The 22,208-nt window shown below is 44.6% G+C and overlaps 1 protein-coding gene across 1 annotated transcript in view; it reads left to right on the top strand.

Moving 5' to 3' along the window:
- Positions 1-3,202: 3,202 nt before the first annotated feature.
- The window catches only part of LOC147460831 (uncharacterized), a 68,513-nt gene continuing 49,507 nt past the window's right edge, over positions 3,203-22,208 (top strand). Inside the window, exons 1-2 of the mRNA XM_086508520.1 lie at positions 3,203-3,531; positions 3,613-3,814. Of these exons, the coding sequence (XP_086364646.1) occupies positions 3,297-3,531; positions 3,613-3,814 (437 nt within the window). The 5' untranslated portion in view covers positions 3,203-3,296. The remainder of the gene's footprint in view (positions 3,532-3,612; positions 3,815-22,208) is intronic.

Genomic DNA, 22,208 nt, shown 5'->3' with positions numbered 1-22,208 from the left:
ATGTCGTCGAATTATGACGAAACTCAAGGGATCACCTAAAGAACACTACCCTAAAGTCTCTAACCCAATTTGCTACCGGTAGATACTTAGTGCAAGAATCGCATATGAAGACATGCTAAAAATTACAAGTCACTTATTCTAAACGTGTTTAGGCCTAATGTGTAGTTCTACTCACTGAGAACGCAATGACATATAGCAATCTCTATTCAGATGCACGGTTAGAGAGACAACTCACCTCAAAGCTCATGCTAGAGCTTTTCGCGAGTGAAGAGAGATCCAAACCGTACAAGCTTGGCATCGGCTCGTAGCTCTCGCCGTTGCTAACACGATAATGAACACGCCTTTGCAGTGTAGCATTTGTATTGCATGTAGAGAGTAGAAGAAGATCACTCACTCTCTCACACAAAATTCACGGCACACTTAGTTGAGCTCTAAAGTCAACTAATTCAAAAGTTGTCACTAGGATTACAAAAATTGGCTTTTATACATCAACCTTGGAGGTTCTAACTTCTCAGAATCATCTCCTACTTTCTTCCATGGGTTCAACTAATCCGCATATTTAGTATATTACAATCTAGAAAGTCAATCGAGTTCCGAAAAATAATTACATTGAGTTTGATGGAGTAAATAATACAAAATTGGGTTTTCCTTGTGTTCAATGGTTAACAGTAACGGAATAAGGCTAAAAACATTGATTATAGAAAAATTAAAGTGACACTAGTGAGGATTTCCTTAAGAGAATTCTTAATGAACATAGGGAGAGTACTTGATTGACGATAATAGTAACGAAATAAGGCTAAAAACATTGATTGTAGCGGAGTTAAAGTGACAACAGTGAGGATTTCCTTCAGAGAATTCTTAATGAACATAGGGAGAGTACTTGATTGACGAGTAAAATAAACATTATACCTAGTTAGCTTGGCATGAACAATCCTTGAGAGAGAGAGAGAGAGAGAGAGAGAGAGAGAGAGAGAGAGAGAGAGAGAGAGAGAGAGAGAATATTGGAGAAATTGACAACAATTGAGGATCGGATTTTTTGGAGCCGGTCCCCCCTCCAAAAGGCTTTTGTATTATAGGGTCTCCCATAAAGAGAGACTTGGTACACTACATTGTTTGTGTTCCTTGAGACTTTGTTGATGCCATGAAGATGGTAAGCTTCATGCACCAATATTGTGCCCATAATTAACTTGCAATAAACATGAACTTGTCCCCGGCCTCAATCCCAAGACCTCAAACACCTTCAAAGGTGAAGAGAACTAGCAGGAGGGAGTGAGGGAAGGGAAGAGAAGAAGATGTATTCTTACGAGAAGGAAGTAGTTTCCTCACTTGTCATTACTCTTAGAGCATAACATAGCATAGTAATGGAGATGAAGAAGATGATAAGCATTCCTTTGAAGCTTGATTCTTGGTTGGATTTGCATTCCATAGCTAAGAGGTGTTGGTGTAGGCTCTCCACTTCTCAAGCTTGGAGAAGGAGATGGAGTTCTTGCTCAACACATGAGAGAATGTGCGAGTGTGTGTGGGTGTATGCCCAAAAAGGAGGCCCCATCTTGCTTTGATCGACCCCCCTCTCCCTTAGCACTAGCTTGTATCCTAATGGTCCATGCCAAGGCCTAGCCAATCACAAGCTTTGGTCATAACTAGCAATAGAGGTAGCATTTAAACAAGTGTCCTCCTTTCCCCTTTTGAGAGAGAGAGAGAGAGAGAGAGAGAGAGAGAGAGAGAGAGTTTAATTAATTAGTTAATTCAATCCAAATTCTCATTGGACCTCCCTAAAGGACATCCAATAGGATTCATGCACACTATGAGGGCAACATGGCTAGGGGCTTGACATGTGTCCTTTATGCCTCTTGTGCAAACGGTGGCTCTTGAGAGTGTGGTAGTGTGTTCTCTCTCATTCCCTACCTTTAGGGCTCGCCCCCTCCTTTGTAGGTATCATGTTTGACTTGAACACCTCAAGCACCTTGGTCATCAAGCACCTCAAGCATCTTAGTCATCAAGCACCTCAAGCACAAGCCTAGCTTGCTTCTTTTATCCTCCCATATTAAATGATTAATACAACATGAGAAAATCATTAGGTAAAGTTAGATATTAGATTTTATGACAAAGGCCCCTCAATTGAATTATTGGAATCCATGGTCATAAGTAAACTTGCATCAACAATAAGTGTTTTGTATTTGTTTTGGCAACCATTCTCCTCTTGGAAGAAGGGCTTCTTCACATGTATCTTGGGTCCTGCCAGCTCCGTATGAAGTATCATTGAGCTCTTATGAGTGTTGTATCCATTCATATCGTTATCTCCCTCGGTGTGTAGCTGAAGTTCTGAATCGATAGGTTGGTTGTCTAGCCTTCTATGTGGATCTCTACACCTTTTGGAAGCTCTTGGTGACACCAATTTCGTTTGAAGCCCCTCAGATCTCCCATCCTCCAAAGGTGGCAATTCAAAACTGAGGAAAAGCGTCAATTGAGAAGGAGTGGCTCTACCACCATTCTCCTGTCTTGGTGAGGCAATTAAAGGAGAAAAGAGATCGATTTTAGAAGGTTGAGGCAACTCCTTATCCTTTCCAGGTTGCTTGTCTTCATCAACACAAACTGAATAACCTCACCATGACCAATGGTGTCGTAGGGCCTCACAACAATGCCTTTGCAGGAAGCAAAAGAAGCAAGCAAAACCTGTAGTTGAGTGGAGCCCGCAGCGAACTCGGGTGGCGTAGCACCCGCCTACAGATCACGCTAGCCATTGGCAATGCATGGGAAAAGTGCCATGGAGCAAGGCGGAAAGCAACTTGGCGAAGTGGTGCTCCTGGCAGCGTTGCCATGGAAGCAGCAGTGCAAGCACCAAGCACACCAAAGAGGTTGAAACCCGTCATCGTGTGGAGACCCACAGTCTTGTGTGCGAGCAGACGAAAGAGAGAGAGAGAGAGAGAGAGAGAGAGAGAGAGAGAGAGAGAGAGAGAGAGAGAGAGAGAGAGAGAGAGAGAGAGAGAGGTCTGTGCCATAGCTCGCCAACAGAGAGACAGAGAGAATGGTCTAGATCATGCCAAGTGGCCACCTCCAGGCTGTAGAACATAGAAAACGACATTATGGTCACCAAGTAATTAGTCGTCCTTGACTATGAACTCATTGGGACATTTAGGGTGGGTGCTTTCACTGTTTCAAATTGGTGTGACCGTAGCCTAGTTCAGCCTTTTGAGGGACCCTACGACTTATCCGTCCGGGCGCTGAAGGCCGTCACCGAACGGGGCAATGTTTTCTTCTGTCTCGTCCAGCTTCCCGCGTCAATACCTTTGCCGGTGATGATGGAGGAGCGCCTTCGCTACAGCAAACAGGAGCTGTTGAGCTTGCAGGAGGCAGGCGAAGAGGAGGGGCAGTGGCAGTGCATAGCTGCTGCCATCCCGCCAGGGCTTCTCAATCAGACTTCAGAACCGTCTCCTCCTTACCCCCGTGGCAGAAAGGTCGACCGGCGTCAAGGATCGAAACATCATGTGCCGGCACCCCCAGAAGCTTCACCATGTGCCATTACCCCTCCACGTACTGTTCTTATCTTTTCTTTCTTTTTTCTAGCAGTTTTTTCTCTGTCACATCACTGACCTTTTTGGTGCTCTCATGCAGTATTCCTTCAGCCTAGGGAGAGTGTAGATGAAGAGATGTGTAGTCTAGATGGATATGTAAATCATACTGATGAAGAAGAGGATGCTTCAGATGATAGCGAGGATGAGGTCAGCCTTCAACCGCTTGCTTTCATGGTGGATGGTAAACCGGACTTTGAATCAGGCTCACCGCAAGATGGCTTTGAATATTTGAGAAGGGTCATGTAAGTGTTTATGCATTTTTTGATTTTATTTTTTCAGAATCTTTCAGAGTATTTTACAATATCATGCGGAGCGGATGGTAAGCGTGACACACAAACAAAATCTCTTTCACTTGGGAGTTGGTTCCTTCTGAACAGAGTGAATAGAGAAAGAGATTCAGAGGTGAAGTTTATCTCAGGTAGAAATAGAGAGAGAGGAGACGACACCACGATGTGGTTTTAACTTACCCTCTCAAGGCCCACTCCGTTACCAACGTGGAATTTGCTTCGAATTGTAGAAAGGTTTCGTACAAGAAAAAATACACAATGCACATGCAAGGATGTACCTGTGATGACAACTTGAAATTGAATGGTGCACTTGAAGATCTCACTAGCCACTCTTGCTTGCTCTAAGTCTACTCCTTATTCTCAGCTCCTAGGTGTAGGCACTTATCTCAATTACACGATCTCACTTGCTTTGCCTATATCCAGCTTCCCTTGTCTAGCACCCATAATATTATCACCCTCTTTGTGATAGGACAACCCCCTTGTATGAATTGTTGGCCTTAGGAGAGGAGGTAGTGTGTGAGTCTTGCTAGTGCAGGGTTTTCTCACGGTTAATGAGTGCATGTATGTGTCCCCTTAGTGAGAGGTTGGCTATTCATGTTGTGGGTGGTGGTTTGCATCATTGTGCCACTGTTTTGGTTACCAAGTGCATCTGCCATTTTAGGTTCAATTGATTGAGGAGTTCAAGTTTTGGAGCCAGCAATGGTTTTGTTTTATCTCTTTGAGAGGAGATTTATAGGGCATGATGCTTCTCTGCTTTGGTGTGGTCTCTTGGCCTGGTTTGGTACGAGGATTGGGTGTGGTTGTGCCGGTTGGATAGACATACGTGTCACATGCATGCTACCTCTTGTGCCACGTGGACATGCTAAACTTACTTCTAAAGCCAAACAGTCTAGAGAGCCGAGGGAATTTTTTACTAGCAATTTTGTGAGCATGTTTGCAAGACTTGCATGTCCGTACAAGTTCATCCGGTTAGATTAGGTTTTTGACAGTCGTAACTTGCTTCTTATAAATGGTTTATACAAGTGTTATCAAAGGTGCAACATAAAAGCGAACACAGGCAGCCGCGGGATCTCTATCAAAATATCACGTATAATAAAAGGACCAATTGGCCCAATCGGTCTAGCTGTTCTACTTAGGCCACCTAGAGGTGAACATAGGCTTAATGGTAGAAAATGGAGACTCTTGACGCGGGAAACCCTAGGAATAGGGGTCGTCCCTCGTGAGCTTACGGTGGTTACATACATGGCTTGTATCGTTGAAAATGGTATTTCTACCTTAAATATCGTCATACATAACAATAAAACAAGCAATAAAATTATCCTCACTCCCTAATTTGGTGATGGGAGATATTGGAGCCTCTAACGAACATAAGTTGAAACTCTAAAGACCCCATTTTAGCTCTTGGACAAGGAACCAATCCAAGGGAGCCGGCATGAAGGGATAATGTCGCTTGTGGTAGCGGTTTGGTGAAGATATTAGTAGGGTTATCTAACGTAGAACAATACTCGAGTTGAATTGTACTATCTAGGGTCTTCTCACGAACGAAATGATACTTTTATCTCTATGCTTGGTAGAGAGAGAGAGAGAGAGAGAGAGAGAGAGAGAGAGAGAGAGAGAGAGAGAGAGAGAGAGAGAGAGAGAGAGAGAGAGAGAGAGAGAGAGAGAGAGAGAAGAGAAAAAAGAAGATAATTTTAGTGTCGTAGGAAACTATCCCAAGAGACCTTAAATATCTATCCAACGAGGAGAGTTGAACTCAAGACCTCTTATTCAAGAGGGAAATGGCATAACCAATCTACAACACTTAGGTGATATAAATGTTATACCATTTTCCTCTTTTTATTAACACCCACACACACACACACACACTTGAGAAGAAGAGAATTTTAACGTCGTAGGAAACTATCCCAAGAGACCTTAAAGATCTATCCGACGAGGTGAGTTGAACTCAAGACCTGTTATTCAAGAGGAAAATGGCACACTTGGGTGATAAAAAGGTTATACCATTTTTGTGACGAACACGCTTACTTTATGTGTTTATTCATAACTGAACTTAGATAAAAACTAAACTTAGAACGAAACTAGAAGACAAGAGACTCGGAGACTGAATGTGTGTTGATTGAATTGTGTTACAAGGGTGTTCTTATATAGAAATTGAAGAGACGATGAAAAGACATGACCATAGGTCAAGAGACATGACTCTAGGCCAATAGTTGTGTCCTTCTGGTCTAGAGTCGTCACCCTTCAGTGTAAAGGTGCAGCCATTCGTTGAAGAGGCATGGCTATTCGCCGAACAGGTGCGACTCTTGGGCGAAGAGATGCATCCTTTGGAGAATCGGGGTCTCGGATCTGTTGCATCTTCGTATCTGCAAAAGAATCAAGTGAAGAAGGTAATACAAAGACAGAATACGTCACAACAATTTTCCTCTTTTTATTAGCGCACACACGCACACCCACACCCCCCCCCCGAGAAGAAGAGAATTTTAACGTGTAGGAAACTATCCCAAGAGACCTTAAAGATCTATCCGTTGAGGAGAGTTGAACTTAAGACCTGTTATTCAAGAGGGAAATGGCATAACCAATCTACCACACTTGATAAAAAGGTTATACCATTTTCCTCTTTTTATTAGCGCACACACACACCCACACACCCGAGAAGAAGATAATTTTAATGTCGTAGAGAGAGAGAGAGAGAGAGAGAGAGAGAGAGAGAGAGAGAGAGAGAGAGAGAGAGAGAGAGAGAGAGAGAGGCGGCGAAGTTCGGCTTCTGGATGCATTGGTCCCAAAGATGTTTGTGGTTGTGCTCGATCGTATCTTGGGTAGACGTACATGTTCTCGACGATGCACTCCACGGTGTTGCTCATTCGGTAGGTTGGCATCCCCGTTTGTCACAAAATGGTGCCGTGGCATGACCATTTGCTGTCGTGGACAGACTGCGGATAGATGACGTGGGAGTTAAATGGACGTCCAAAATTCGCGCTGACATGCCACGTGGACCAACAATTCGGATTTTCGCTTTTCGCGTTGACATGCAAACGTGGCATACTGGATGGAATTCCAAAAATCATTTTGGCGAAATTGTTTGTCTCACAGATTTTTTGAATATATGGCATGCGCGAGTCCGTTGCTTTGGAGAGAGATCCCTTGTTTACTAGTTTGTTTTGGAGGGCAATCTGAGAGAATGTCACAAACTTGTGACGTGGCTAGTCCTTGGACACACACACTCCTGTTGACTCAGGCTGATAGACACATGGCAGGCTGTACGGATCACATTGGTGACGTGGCAGCAAGTATGGACGCCCAAAATTTCCGCCGCAAATTACGTTGATAACGTGGCAGTCCGTACGCTGTATGGAATTCCAGAATTTATGCTGGCTGATTTTTACGACAGCTTTTGGGACAACTGCTTTTGAGTTTAATGCTTTTGGGGCTCTGCTTTTGGGCATCCCTTGTACTTATAAATAATTGGGCAAGGCCTCACTTCTCAGAGCATTTGGACGTATAGTCGAAGAGTGAGCACTCGCTAACTCTCTTGTACTTTGAGCACAAATTAATATAAAAAGAGGGGCGCCAGTCTTTGGGGCCAATACTCTGGGCACGGAACTACACCGGGCCGTGTCATCTTTGTGAACTGTTTCGAAGTGAATCTCTGTTGTGTCGCGGTAGAATCTTGACTTGGGGTGTTTAAGTTTGTTACAGTGGTATTAGAGCGTGGCCATTTCTCTTCTACCGAGAAATTAGATTCTTTTCTTGCAGAACTTATGGATTCCAACAAGAAACAGTCGACTTCTTCTGCATGTGTGAATGCAGGAGGAGATCACGAAGAAGATTCTCATGAGCAAACAGAGGAAGAGTACGGCCCACCTCCGCCTACTCAGTTCGAGATTGAAGAGATGGAACGTCGACAATTGGTTGACAAGGCAACAAAGCAGATGATTAAAATTGCGAAGGATCCGAAATTTGTAAAATTTTTGTCTCAGCAATCCATCGCAGAAGTGCACACCCAGTGGCAGAAATCCATAGGACCACCCATCAAACCGGCAATCAAGAAACCTCCTTCTCCGAGGATGTTTACAAAGCAAGAATTACAAGAGGTGGTTCAGACACAGATTAGCCGGCTATTGGACGCAAACAACAAATCCAAAAAGCACGAGAAAAAGCACAAGGAAGGAACTGACTTCCCGGGTTATTTGGGTCGCCAATCTTCTTTTGCATCGGCAAGAGAGCAAAAGAAGCGTGTACGATTTGAAGGACTACTCAATTCTTCTTCTTCTTCTTCTGACAGTTCTTCTAGCTCTTCTGACTCGAGCGAAGAAGACAGAAAAGGCAAAAAGCGAAGCAAAAAGCAAAGCTTTTGAAAGGGCAAGAAAAAGGCAAAGAAGCCTAGATTTCGCCCAGTTTCTGACAGTTCTACAGAGGAGTCATCCTTAGACAGTTCGGACTGCGATGATCACATTATACAAAGAAAAAGCATTTTTATAGAGCCAACCAATATGACTTCCTCGAAGAAAAAGCAAGAAAGTAAAAGAATTCAAAGAAGGTGGACATTCAATTAAGTTTGACTCTTTTTTTATATTCTGAGATGCTCCAAGGGCTTTGGCCTTCATTTAGCAATTTGACATAGCTTTCTCTGTAGGACATTACTCAGAACACTCCAAGATTCAGAGGGTTGTATCTTTCTTCAAGGGAAATGCTCGAACATGGTGGTCCAATCTTCTTCTGAGGCAGGAAATTCAAAAGGCTCTTTATTTCTTCTTGGCTGAGTACGAACGAGATATACGAATTGCTTGGAATCATCTTCAGATGACCAAGTGAGATTCTCTGAACGCTTATTGCGACTCTTTTCTACCAACCTCTTCATTTAAGAAGGTCTCATTTAAAGAAGAGATCGAGCAATTTTGCTGCGGACTTCCTACAGAGATCCGAGACTACTGCTTGGAACAAAAGTCAAATTTCATCTTTCCATGAGTAATCCGCATATATCCGTTGCTCATTCAATGAGTGAATCGTGCTCAACGTACAATATGACATGCCTATGAAAAGGGATCACATAAAGACGCTGACTAAAATACAGGAAACGACACAAATAAAACACTCGATCGATGCGTGCTATCTAATCATGCGAACACATGATACTTTCGGGGGGGGGGGGGGGGGGGGGGGGTTGTGTGGGCCTAGGCTCGAGAGCCAAGATCGGTTCTTCCTGATTGGTCGAATCGTCTTGTGCGGGTTCTTTGGACCTCGACTCGAGAGCCAAGATTGGTTCTTCGTGATTGATCGTCTTTGCAATGAGGTTAGGTTCACTAGAGAAAGTATCAACTAAACCATCAACCTTGTGAACAATCACATCATCATGCTCGTGAATAATCACATCATCTTCCTACAAATCATCATGCGTGTGAGAAATCACATCTTGATCATGCAAGTCATCATGCTTGTCATTGTCATGCAATTCTTCATGCTTATCCTGATCATGCTTTGGAAAAGAAGAGACTGAGAGAGTCTCCTTCTCCTGATCCTTTGCAATCTGTGCCTGCACATTAGAAAAGAGTCGCAACAACTCTATGCGGTCACGTGCTATGGCTGCCATTCTTTCTGTGTGTTCTGCCTTTCTTTCTGCTTCTCTTGCTTCGCGTTCTACTTCCTGTCCTTCATCATCTTGTCGAAAGCTTTCAGGAGTTAGTGCAATCCTTTGCGTAGATGGGGAAGGGAGAAGGTCGGAAAAACCTCTTGGTGGGAAAATTCTTCTTCGCCTCTCTCATGCTCATCACCTCCAAGCGAAGTATCCATTCCGCTTTGAGTGATGACCATCCACTGAAGTCGTGGGTTCTTAAGTTCATGAGGAACTTGGGTTCTTGGGGTTCTTGAGGGTCTTGAAGGTCTTGAGGTTCTTGAGGGTCTTGAGGTTCTAGCGGTTCTTCTTTCGCTTGCAATCTGTGTTAGAGAAGGATCTTCTCTTCACCCGAGTTCTACTCTTTTCCGCATCTACGAATATGTTGAGTCTTCAGACATTCGAACAGACAATGAGTTAAAATCGACTTTTAACTTACCTTCGTTAGGACACCTACGCCTTCTCCACCAATCCACCTTGCGCTCACACTAAGGTTGCTTTTTCCCACCTCACGTCGATTGGCCGGGCGCTAAGTGCACGGTCCGCTCTCAATGAGTGAAAAGAGAACAAGAGGAGGTTGGACAAGCTCTTCTTTCTTGGGTTTTGAAACCGGCCTGTGGTGGGGCGGTAGGCGTTGGCTTTCACCCGAAATTCTTTACTTTAGGCACACACAGAGCACTTTGCAAAGGAAACCTGCGACGGGAATTAACACTTAATCACACACACGGCTCGGAAGCTAGATTGCCCCGAGCAGACGTCGACAACCTGTAGGCCCCAAAATTGGCGCCCCTTTCGGTATTTCTTTATACTTTGAGAGGGTAAATTTACAAAGTAGAGTTCTGGGAATCCTTTGTCTATATCCAACTAGATACCACTTGATTTGGCCAAATTTCGGTAGCATAACAGCCCCAAAACTTGCGCGAAACCAATTCCCCTACTGGAACTCACTTCCACTGGCATGAACCCTCTGATTCCTGCCCAAAAACAGTAAATTCAGCACGCTGTATTTACAGGTTTTTGCCCTGTTTTCAGCCCCAAACAGTTCCCTAACTGTCCTCTGCCAGTGGGGCACTATTCCCAATGGTTCTAGTGTCCGTATGGCTGAAAAACAGTCAATTTACAACGCATACACAGCGCTGAATTTGCACCTGTACGGTGAGGTTATGACCCTCACCGGTGCCTGCTTTGGAGTAGCAGCTAGCTACCCCTATTCCTGCTCAAGGAGGCTCTTGCCTCAACACAAAAGCATGAACCCACACAGCTGTACATTAGTCAAATGAAGAGCCCTCTTGTGGGGCATCACATAACTACACGTAGGGGATAGAGAGAGCAGTGTGTAGTGTGCAGGTCATCACTCCTAGCACCACACTATACATAGAGAGGAAAGCAAGCACTCCATAGCTCTTAACCTGTGACAGGTTCTCAATGAAGCATCCCCCCAACATAAATTGAGCGCCCCCTCTGTTGCCCTTGACCTGTAATACATCTGTGAACAAATAGATGCAAAAAGGGGAAGATTTCCATGGCTGCCAAAACCTACGTATCCCTAAAAACGCAGCAAAACAGCCCTGTAAACACGCATATGATGCCTTCTAATGGTGAAAATGAGCTCCTTGGACCTAGGCAAAGTCATGGGAAGCTCAAAAATGGAGAGAAATGGCTGAAAATCAGCGTTAACAGCCTCCAAAACTGCTCCAAAAACTTAGTTACGAGTTCTGTTCTCTCAAACTTGGTAAATTGACCAAAAAGTGGTACTTGGCGCTCATACATGCAATTTTCCCCTATTGGGCTTCCTGTTTAAAAATCTCTCAACTGGTGCATCAATTGACTTTGCAGCAGAGTAATAAAATGTTCCCCTTGTCATACCAAAGGTAATGACGCGAACACATTTCACGACCCAAAATAGCAGTTCCCTAATTTTTAGGAGATGCTTCCGTTGGGCTCCCACTGGTCATCTGACTATCTATCCTCATTGGGACTGCATCCAAAAGTGCAACGTGGCCCAACTATCGGATACTTTCTGTTGGTGATCCCACCTTGACTTTATGCCTTTATTGAGTTCACTTCCTAGTATCCACCAACTTGCTAAGTGCAACGGGGGGGACCTACATAATCTTGAACTGAGCCTAGACATCCTTTTACTTCACGAGTTCCAGTGCCGACCAACTTCCTGTCTGTGGGTGAAACTACCTTTCACATTGGCCATACAATGTCCGACCATTTGCAACTTCAAAAAGAGGGTCTCAAAAATTAAACAAAAATCATTGGAAAGAAACCAACAACTAAGGTTAGTAGTTGCCACGTCCTCGTGACATACCCTCCTCTTGAAATCGCAAACGTCCTCGATTGCATACCATAAATACATGCCATTGATGATCTTGTGTTGTTAGCACTCTTTTATCACCGCATGTATCCGCAAGAAAGACTGTCAAAACATATGTACAAATGACTTTGTAACAAACTTGGACACTCCAAGTCAAGAATCAACCGCGACAGCACCAAATAACCACTTCAAAACAATTCACAGATCACAATAGATTTGCACTGGCCCGGCGGAGTTCCGTGCCTAGAGATATTGGCCCCAAAGACTGGCGCCCCTTTCGGTATTTCTTTTTGTATTAATCAATCATCAAAGTACAAGAGAGCGGTTAGGGTTTCACTCTCAGACTCTGCGTCCAGATGCTCTGAGAAGTGAGGCCCTCACCACTAATTTAAAGGTTACAAGGGATGCCCAAAAGCAGAGCCCCAAAAGCTTTTAAAATCAAAAGCATCAGTTCTCTCTCTCTCTTAGAGAGTCTTTTCTCTTTTTTTTTATAAAAAAAAAGCAAAAGCAAAATTCGCGTCGCTCATCATTTTCCAATTTTTTTTTAAAAAAAAATCCGCCTCCGCGATTTTCGGAATTTAGGGTTTTTGGCAAAAATTAGGGTTTGCAGGAATTTTAGGGTTTCTGGCAGAAATTAGGGTTTTTGTTGTCCGCCACGTCATCACTTTGTGACATAACCCCCTCTTGAAAGCATTGTAATCGACCGCGATTACGCCTGCAAAACCGACAAAAGCCATAAACCGTTTTAGCAGACACTGACTGTTAGTACCTACGTACTAGGAACACACATCTAGCACATGTACAAAATCGACAGTCACATCACACGACATCACAGGACATCACCAGACATCACAGGACATCACATGACATTCAACATTCATTCGGATCTTAGACCATGATTTATCGGCAATGTAGCTAGCAATCACATCTAGGTCCAATCGGGACCTCATCGATGTCCGATTGACTAACCCCTATTGCAACCATGTCTATTCGAGATCAATCAGACCAAAATGCTGCAGTCATTTCGGCTATCAGTTCCTGCACTCACAAGAAGTCAAGAACAAATCAGTATCATAATCAGGAATTCCATTTCATAAAGTCATCCAGCAGAATACTGTCAGCTCTCAGTATCCCTGAAGCTCAAAGAGACATCAGTGACTTTAGTATCAAAATCGAGGCATCTGTTGACAAAGGAGTGGAGCGACTCCCCTCTTGTGCATCCCACTGCACCAGATCTTCGGCCAAGCTGAGTTTCTGGGTTCCGTTTGGAGTAGACTATGCTAAACCAAAACATCGAGGTAAAGTTTCACAATCCGAGGAGTATCTGCTAGGTCCTCCTCCTCCATCCACTTCGCATCAAATGCAGGAAAGTTCTTGAACTTAACCAAGAACCGCCTTCGGACTTTACCTTTCTTCGTATCATTATGTGCCAAAATCTGTTCAGGAACAAGGATCTCCTCGTTTTCTTCCACTTCGGGTTGCTCATCAGGCTCCCCATCATCGGGCACATCACCCTTAACAGGGTTCAAGAGACTCACATGCAATGCATTATGAATCCTCCAAGTATCTGGCAGGTCCAATCGGAAGGAGACATCATTTATCTTGTCAGTAATCTGGAAAGGTCCGTAGTATCACATACTAAGCTTTGGAAAAAGCCTCTCCTTTCCCTTTTTTTTTTCTTAGGCGTGCCTTCTCAAAAGTAAGAGCACCCAATCATCCTCCTTCAGTTTCCAGTCGCGACGATGGCGATCCGCTGCCTTTTTCTGTCGTTCTTGAGACTTCTGTAAAGTCTCGTGAACCTTGGCAAAAGCCGTATCCAAATCTCGCGAATATTCATCCGCTTCAAATTTCTAATCTTTCGTGCTCAGGAAGGATGGAACCTTCGCAGCAGTTTCAACAATCTCTCATGGCGTCTTCCCCGTCGAAGAGTGTATCGTGTTATTGTAGGCAAATTCCACCAAAGGTAAGTTCTTTTCCCATTGAGTCTTCTGATGCGAGATACAAGACTTCAATAAATCTAAAATCACTGAATTGGCAATCTCAAATTGCTCGTCAGTCTGCAAGTGGAACGATGACGAGAACTGCAACCGCGTCCCAATGTTTTCCCAAATTGCCTTCCAAAACAAACTCATAAATCTGGGGTCTCTGTCGGAGACAATCGTCTCAGGCGTGCCATGTAATCGGAAAATCATCGTGATCATTCTGTATTCTCGGGAGATAAAAAAAAATGAAATCCATTTCAATATTTTCCCGGGGGCGGGTGGGTATGGGTAAAGGCTGTAACAATCCCTGTGCTTTATGCCTGTCAAACTTGACCTTCTGGCATACCAAGCAACTGCGCACAAACTCTTCCACATCCTTCTTCAGTCTCCGCCAAAAGAAATCTCTCTCTACCCCTTTCATGGTGGTAGCAATGCCGCGGTGACCCGTAAAAGGTGGACAGTGGCAATCAGTCATAACCTTTTCCCTCAACGGCTATGTAACGCACAACATAGTCTTTTTCATCAAGTAGCCTTCCCGAAGGGTGTATCCAGCTACTGTCTCCCCATCCCATATCCGTGTGAAAATATTTGCAAAACCTGTATCTGTGGCATACTGATCGACCATATCCTCGAAGCTCCTATGATGTATCGCGGAAATAGCCAGAACCAACGATTTCCGAGACAAAGCATCTGCCACCACATTCTTCTGTCCCTGCACATGGACAATCTGGAAGTGAAACTGTGACAAGATGTTCGCCCACCGCATCTGCTTTTCCGAAAGCTGCTTCTGTGACAAGAAGTAGCGCAAACTCTGATGGTCTGTAAAGACAATAAAATCCGCTCCGAGTAGGTAATGCCACCACTGAGTAAGAGCATGGATAACCGCCAAAAGCTCTTTCTCATAAATCTGTGCTGTCATCTCCGGCCTAGAGAACAAACGGCTCTCGTAAGCTATGACATGGCCTTCTTGCATCAAGACCGTACCCAGACTACGACCACAAGTATCACAAAATACTTCAAATGACTTCTGCAAGTCCGGCAAAGTCAAAATAGGTCCCGTAGTCAATTTCTCTTTCAATGTCCGAAAGGTAGTCACCTCTGTGGGTCCCCACGAAAAAGGTACTCCTTTCTGTGTCAAGGTATGCAAAGGGGAAGCAACCTCTGCAAAGTTTCGTATGAACCGCATGTAGTACGAACACAGTCCAAAGAAGCTTCTAACTTCATGGACATTCCTCAAATCGGGCCAATCACGGATAGTCTCTATCTTGGCCGGGTCCATTTGCACTTCTGTTGTGTTGCTGACACAATGTGTCCCAAAAAGTGTATCCATGGTAGGAAAAAATTCACTTTTCTTTGCATTAATCACTAGCGTGTGATCTCGTAATGCCTAAAAGACTTGAAGCAGATGATCTCTGTGTTCTGCCTCATTCTTCGAGAAAACAATGATGTCGTCAAAGAAAGTGCCAACAAATAGCCTGTACTCTCGAAAAATCCTGTCCATCATCCGGTTAAATGTCGCAGGAGCATTGGTTAAGCCAAAAGGCATCACCAAAAACTCAAATAACCCAAAAGTCGTCCGAAAAGCTGTCTTGTAGACATCTCCTGGCGCTATCCTGATCTGATGATATCCACTCTTCAAGTCAATCCTGCTAAAGCACGAGGATCGCTGTAACCTGTCGAGTATATCATTGATCCTAGGAATCGGAAATCTGTTCTTGATGGTGATTTCGTTGAGAGTGCTATAATCGATGCACATTCTCCAAGATCTGTCTTTCTTCAAAATCAACAACACTGGAGAGCAATACGGTGAAGTACTAAGCTGGACAAGACCCTTTTCCAAGAGGTCTTTCACTGAGTTCATAATCTTTTCATTCTGTACTCGGCTCACACAATAAGGTGGCCGATTCGGTGGTGTGCTTCCAGATATCAGATCAATGGTATGATCTTCAGGCCCTCTCAAAAGCAATCGGCATGAGCGTGGAGAAAAAAATCTTGGCGTTCTTTTCTTCAGGTCAAAACATATTCAACTTTTATCCATGGTTCAGTTCTCCCAAAAGAATGAGTAAGAAAACTGAAGTTCATCAAGTACAATCTCTAAGCCCTTCATTTATCAAAGTCGCTTTCTCGGCCCGGTAGTCAACCACGGCGTAGTTCTTGTGGTACCAAGGGATCCCGAGTAGAACGTCACTCACGTGCCCTGAACACCCCTGTCATTGCAAACGAAGTTTGCCAATGCTCGGTGTAATGGCAACATCCCATCCGGGTGCCAGTCGAACTACCTCCGCCAGTGGCGTCAGTCTGTCGGGCGCAGTTCCAAATCGAGCCGCCAATTCCAAGTGAAAAGAAGTTGGCCTTGGCTCCTTCAAAAGAGCTTCTTGATCCTTCACTTTGCCCCCAAAAAAAACGGCAAAGTTTGTACTTTCATTCATTTGATTCGGTGCAAGTCCCACGCCATGTGGTACCAGTTCTGCTTTTCTATCTGCCTTTTCTGCCACATTCCTCAGCTGCTCTCGAACTCTCAGACCTGTCGTCGTCTTTATCATTCTGTTCTTTCTGTGCCTTATCAGGGCACTTTGCGGAAATATGTCCATGTTTCCCGCATCCAAAGCACTTCCCCTCTCTGATGAAGCGAGCTCTCTCCTCAGGAGTAAGCTTGGGTCGTGCATCCTTTTTTTTTCTCTGGGTTGCTCTTTTTCATTCTACTTTCATTCCCAGAAGTCTGTTTGGCTCGTTGTGTCATGGCCTCATCTGTGGGGTAGGTCAGACTGCCAGAGTGAATGGCAAAGCCCCGCTTCGCATGACTCATCAACTCCTGAATAGAAGCTGACTTCTGTTCCAAGCAGTGATCTCGGATCTCTGTAGGTAGACCCAAGGTAAACCGCTCAATCTGTTCTCTGAATGAAGAGGCGGGTAGAAAAGAGCTCCAGAATCTTTCACAATAAGAATTCACTGTATCGCTCTTGGTCATCCGGAGATGGTTCCAAGCAGCTCGTATATCTCGCTCAAACTCTTGAGTCAACCAAGAAGAAATAAAAAGCCTCTTGAATTTCAGCCATGTAACTGGCACAGTCTTGCTTAATAGAAGTATGGACCACCAAGTACGAGCATTCCCCTTAAAGTAAGAGGCAGCTCTCCGAATCTTGGAGTGCTCTGAATAGCGTCCTCCCGCGAAAGCGATGTCAAACTGCTGTATAAAAGACATAGCCTTCGAAGCATCTGAGTATCCTGAAAAGTATCAAACTTGATCGAGTGGCCACCTTCCTTAAACTCTCGGACTTTCTTGCTGTTATCTTCGAGAAAGTCATACTGGTTGGCTTTGTAAAAATTCTTCTTGTTCGCATAAAACTTTCCGTCATCGGAATCTGAGCTGTCTGTAGACGAGTCCTCAGTAGAACTGTCAGTCTCTGGGCGAGATGTAGCCTTCTTTGCCTTTTTCTTGCCCGTTCCGAAGCTTTGTGTCTTGCTTCGCTTTTTGCTTTTTTTCTGTCTTCTTCGCTCTAATCCGAGGAGCTAGAAGAACTGTCAGAAGAAGAAGAAGAAGAAGAACTGGGTACTCCTTCAAATCGAACACGCTTCTTCCGTTTCTTTGCTTTGTCGAATGTCGACTGACGACCCAAATATCCCGGGAAGTCAGTACCTTTGTTCTGCTTTTTGCCGTGCTTTTTGCCGTGCTTTTTGCCTTTCTTTTGCACGTCGAAAAGCTGAGCAATCCGTGCATCAACCACGTTCTCCAGTTCCTTCTCCGTATATTTCTTGGAGGTAGAAGGTTTCTTGAGAGCGGGTTTCGGGAGTGGTGTTGTGGTTCTCTGCCACTCCATCTGTAGCTCTTTCAAAGAAGTCTGGTTCATATATTTTGCCATCTTCGGGTCCTTGGCAAAATTGAGCATCATCATTGTTGCATCGCTGATCAACTGGCGACGCTCTATCTCTCGCCGCTCCGCCTAAGTATAGGCCAAGGCGGGCCATACTCTCTGTCTGAATCTTCGTTGTGATCCCAGCCCGCATCTCCATATGCAGAGGGAGTCGACTGATCATTGCCTGAAGCCATAGGTGCCGCGGAAAAAAAATTCGGGGATCGGATTTCCCGTAGAAGAGAAATCGGCCGTGCTCTGATACCACTGTAACAAACTTGGACACTCCAAGTCAAGAATCAACCGCGACAGCACCAAATAACCACTTCAAAACAATTCACAGATCACAATAGATTTGCACTGGCCCGGCGGAGTTCCGTGCCTAGAGATATTGGCCCCAAAGACTGGCACCCCTTTCGGTATTTCTTTTTGTATTAATCAATCATCAAAGTACAAGAGAGCGGTTAGGGTTTCACTCTCAGACTCTGCGTCCAGATGCTCTGAGAAGTGAGGCCCTCACCACTAATTTAAAGGTTACAAGGGATGCCCAAAAGCAGAGCCCCAAAAGCTTTTAAAATCAAAAGCATCAGTTCTCTCTCTCTCTTAGAGAGTCTTTTCTCTTTTTTTTTATAAAAAAAAAGCAAAAGCAAAATTCGCGTCGCTCATCATTTTCCAATTTTTTTTTTTTTTTAAATTATAAATAATCCGCCTCCGTGATTTCCGGAATTTAGGGTTTTTGGCAAAAATTAGGGTTTGCAGGAATTTTAGGGTTTTTGGCAGAAATTAGGGTTTCTGTTGTCCGCCACGTCATCACTTTGTGACAGACTTAATGAGACCTTCATACTTTTGTCAAATTGTACACTGCTGTTGCACTAAATCCATGAGTACATTTGGTGTGCTAGCTCTATCATTACCCCTCCTTTGCAAACATTGGGTTGGGGCATAGGTAGGCTGTAACCCAAAGACCTCAAGGTAAAGCTGCAATACATTTGGTGACTTTGACAGTTCATGCTCTTCCATCCACTCTGCATCCATAGGTGGATAGTTCTTGAACTTCACCACATAGCATCTTGCAACCTGTCCCTTAACTTTTATGTGTGCAAAAGGTTCTTGCCTCTGCAAACAAACATAATTCCACAACCTGATGTACCACCCATGACCAAGTAAGCTCAAATTTCAAGATGATCTATCGATGCGTCAAAGAATCCAAGCAATCTCCTCAGAGAATAGGCAAGCAGCGTGTCACCTGGCAAACCCACATCACTCCCGCAGGAGATCTAGTGGCCAATCTACCACCGTGAGACCTCTCCCTATCTCATCTTGGTTCATACTTGCAAATCCTAAAACGCAGCAGAAAATCAGTCCTAATTTGACCAGTTTTTGGCAGGGCGAACATGTGGGATTTCCTGTTCGTCCTGTGAAGAGGAACCCTCTTCCATAATGCCCTTCCCTTTGTCGGCCATAGTATAATCCCGCGTTCCTGTACTCTATGTCTTTACCCAAAACAATCGAGGCTCACTTCTTGAGGAAAAAGTGATTCTGTCCCGACAATGGAACCATGAAACCGGCCCGTGGTGGGGCGGTAGGCGTTGGCTTTCACCCGAAATTCTTTACTTTAGACACACACAGAGCACTTTGCAAAGGAAACCTGCGACGGGACTTAACACTTAATCACACACACGGCTCGGAAGCTAGAATGCCCCGAGCAGACGCCGACAACCTGTAGGCTCCAAAATTGGTGCCCCTTTCGGTATTTCTTTATACTTTGAGACGGTAAATTTACAAAGTAAAGTCCTGGGAATCCTTTGTCTATATCCAACTAGATACCACTTGATTTGGCCAAATTTCGGTAGCATAACAGCCCCAAAACTTGCGCGAAACCAATTCCCTTACTGAAACTCACTTCCACTGGCAGAAACCCTCTGATTCTTACCCGAAAACAGTAAATTCAGCACGCTGTATTTACTGGTTTTTGCCCTGTTTTCAGCCCCAAACAATCCCCTAACTGTCCTCTGCCAGTGGGGCACTATTCCCAATGGTTCTAGCATTCGTATGGCTGAAAAACAGTCAATTTACAGGGCATACACAGTGCTGAATTTGCACCTGTACGGTGAGGTTATGACCCTCACCGGTGCCTGCTTTGGAGTAGCAGCTAGCTACCCCTATTCCTGCTCAAGAAGGCTCTTCCCTCAGCACAAAAGCATGAACCCACACAGCTGTACATCAGTCAAATGAAGAGCCCTCTTGTGGGGCATCACATAACTGCACGTAGGGGAGAGAGAGAGCAGTGTGTAGTGTGTAGGTCATCACTCCTAGCACCACACTGTACATAGAGAGGAAAGCAAGCACTCCATATGTTGCTAAATTGGCTTTATCTTACAGAAAAATAATTCTAAATGGATTATTGGATTTATAAGTGAGAGGGTTTTCTCGCTTGGAACACCAAGGAAAAATAATTCTAAATGAATTACTGGAATTTTAAGTGAGAGGGCTTTTCTCACTGGAGACATTCGAGTACAGAGTATTCCTAGTGCGTCATTCAAAGTAATGACGGGAGCACTGAGAACGGGAATATCTGTAAGGCCACCAGGAACGGGTACTTCTGATGCGTCACATCGGATGGGTGACAGGGAGCATCGGAAAGAAGTATCCGACCATCCGGGAACGGACATCTCTGATGCGTCATAGGATGGGTGACAGAGAGCATCGCGAAGGAGATTGTACCGTAAGTTCGGTAGGAAAGGACTAGGTGATGGGTACTCCTGATGCGTCACAAGGTGGGTGACGGGTGCATCGGAAAGGGAATATCCATAGTCGGGAGGAAATTCCGAACTGTGTTGGAATTGTGCACAAGGAAAAGCAAGCACTTGAATGAAGATGGGTTCAGAGGAAACTTTGAGGAAAAACAGATGCTTTCTGAGAAAGCGGGATTGCTTTTCGGGAAAGCAGATGCTTTCCCGCGAGGAAGTCTATGTTTGCATTGCAACTGTGCATGTGATTGCATCCAGGGACGCTTGGGAAGTGCTGTGAAAGCATTGTTTTTAACTTATAAGGTTTTATTGAGTTTTTGGGCAGGTTCAGACTATTTTTAAAATACGCTGGCCGCCCACTTAATAAGTGGGCAGCCATCTGATAAATAAGGCAATAGATCAGCCAGCGTTTTCTCTCTCTCTTTTTTTGGCAGAACAACGAAAAAAAAAATAAAAAAAAAAAACGGCCGCGATCTCTACGCGATCAGCTATTCGTGCCCGTGGCTAGGAGCTATGAAAGCATTACATGCCCTCACTCTAAGAAGAGGACCAATCTTTGCAAGGAGGAGATGCTGCTGCAGATTTCAACCATAAAGAAGACGTTGCCGGTGATGCCCATGGCTGCCCCAAGTGTACCAGATGTTGCCACGACCCAGTGCGCGAGTTCCCTTGCGAAGAAGTGCATACGGAGCGCGTTTCCATTGCGAGAAGTTACTGTTTTTCTCTGTTTTCAGCCCATAAATGTCGTAGACGGGGCTGATTTACGAGAAGGAACCCGAGAAGACACCTCTTCTGTGTGTAAAATTGGAAGAGAGGATTTTCTATGTAGAGATCTCTTCCGTGGAATTGTTTTTCGAGAACCGAGTTGCGTTTCGAGCATCGAGACTTTGAGGGTAACGATTTTCATGTTATGATCTCTGAGTATTTGATTGCAGGTGTACTTCCTCTTCGTGAGGGAGTAGGAGCAGAGGAAGGCATGAGCCTCTGCAGGAGAAAGCGCTCTTAGGAACTAGAGCTAGATCAGCCCAAGGGTTTCGTACCCAAGTTTGGGAAGTAGATCCACGGATCGGAGAGAGGTAGTCTCTTGAGTTGTGTCCGGAAGTTGAGATTCCCAAGTAAGGACTTTGCGGCCGGGAAAGCAGAGTTGTTCTGCGGGAAGAGGACTCTGGAAACAGAGTTGGGAAAGAGAGTTGCAGGGATGTCATGCCCTGAGTCTGGAAGGTGAGATCTAGAGGCGAGAACCTTGGTTCTCAAGGATTTGGAATAAGGAACGGGAAGTTCCTTGGAATAGGGTTTTGCCCTAGGAATGGGAAGCTGACGCTTCCGGGAACCATCAAGTCTTATTCTAGAACGAACGTGGTAATACGTTCTGTTCAAGTGCTTGTATAGACTTCTCTCCTCAGTAATAAAGATACTATTACGGGGGGGTACCAGCCCATCTTCTGGTCCCCAGTACTGTGTCGATCTTCTCACTTTATCTCTCTCTCTCTCTATCTATTTCTCTTTATATTCTCTGGCTTCAATATTAAGTGATAAATTTTATTTATCCGAGTATATTTTATATTGCTATGCGCTCCTGTTTGTGACAGTGGTATCAAAGCATGGTCTCCTCTCTTTCTCTGTAAAGGAGGACGACTCTGGGAAGATACGGGAAGAAGCCATGACAAGCCAAGAGAGAAGTAAGCAGGCGGAAACCTAAGTGCTGCAGGAAAAGCTCGCAGAGTGGGGAAATTTTTCTCTCTCTGCAAGAAGTCGACACAAGATTTGGGATTCTCTGAGAAGGCGACAAGAGCATGATGCTCAAGAACCTAGAGAATCCAAGGAGCGGAATGCTC

The sequence above is a fragment of the Adiantum capillus-veneris genome, chromosome 3 (genome assembly GCF_014529385.1).
Source record: "Adiantum capillus-veneris isolate H3 chromosome 3, ASM1452938v2, whole genome shotgun sequence".
Taxonomy (NCBI): domain Eukaryota; kingdom Viridiplantae; phylum Streptophyta; class Polypodiopsida; order Polypodiales; family Pteridaceae; genus Adiantum; species Adiantum capillus-veneris.
The sequence above is the reverse complement of the archived record's forward strand: the minus strand, read 5'-3'. Positions and strand labels throughout refer to the sequence as shown.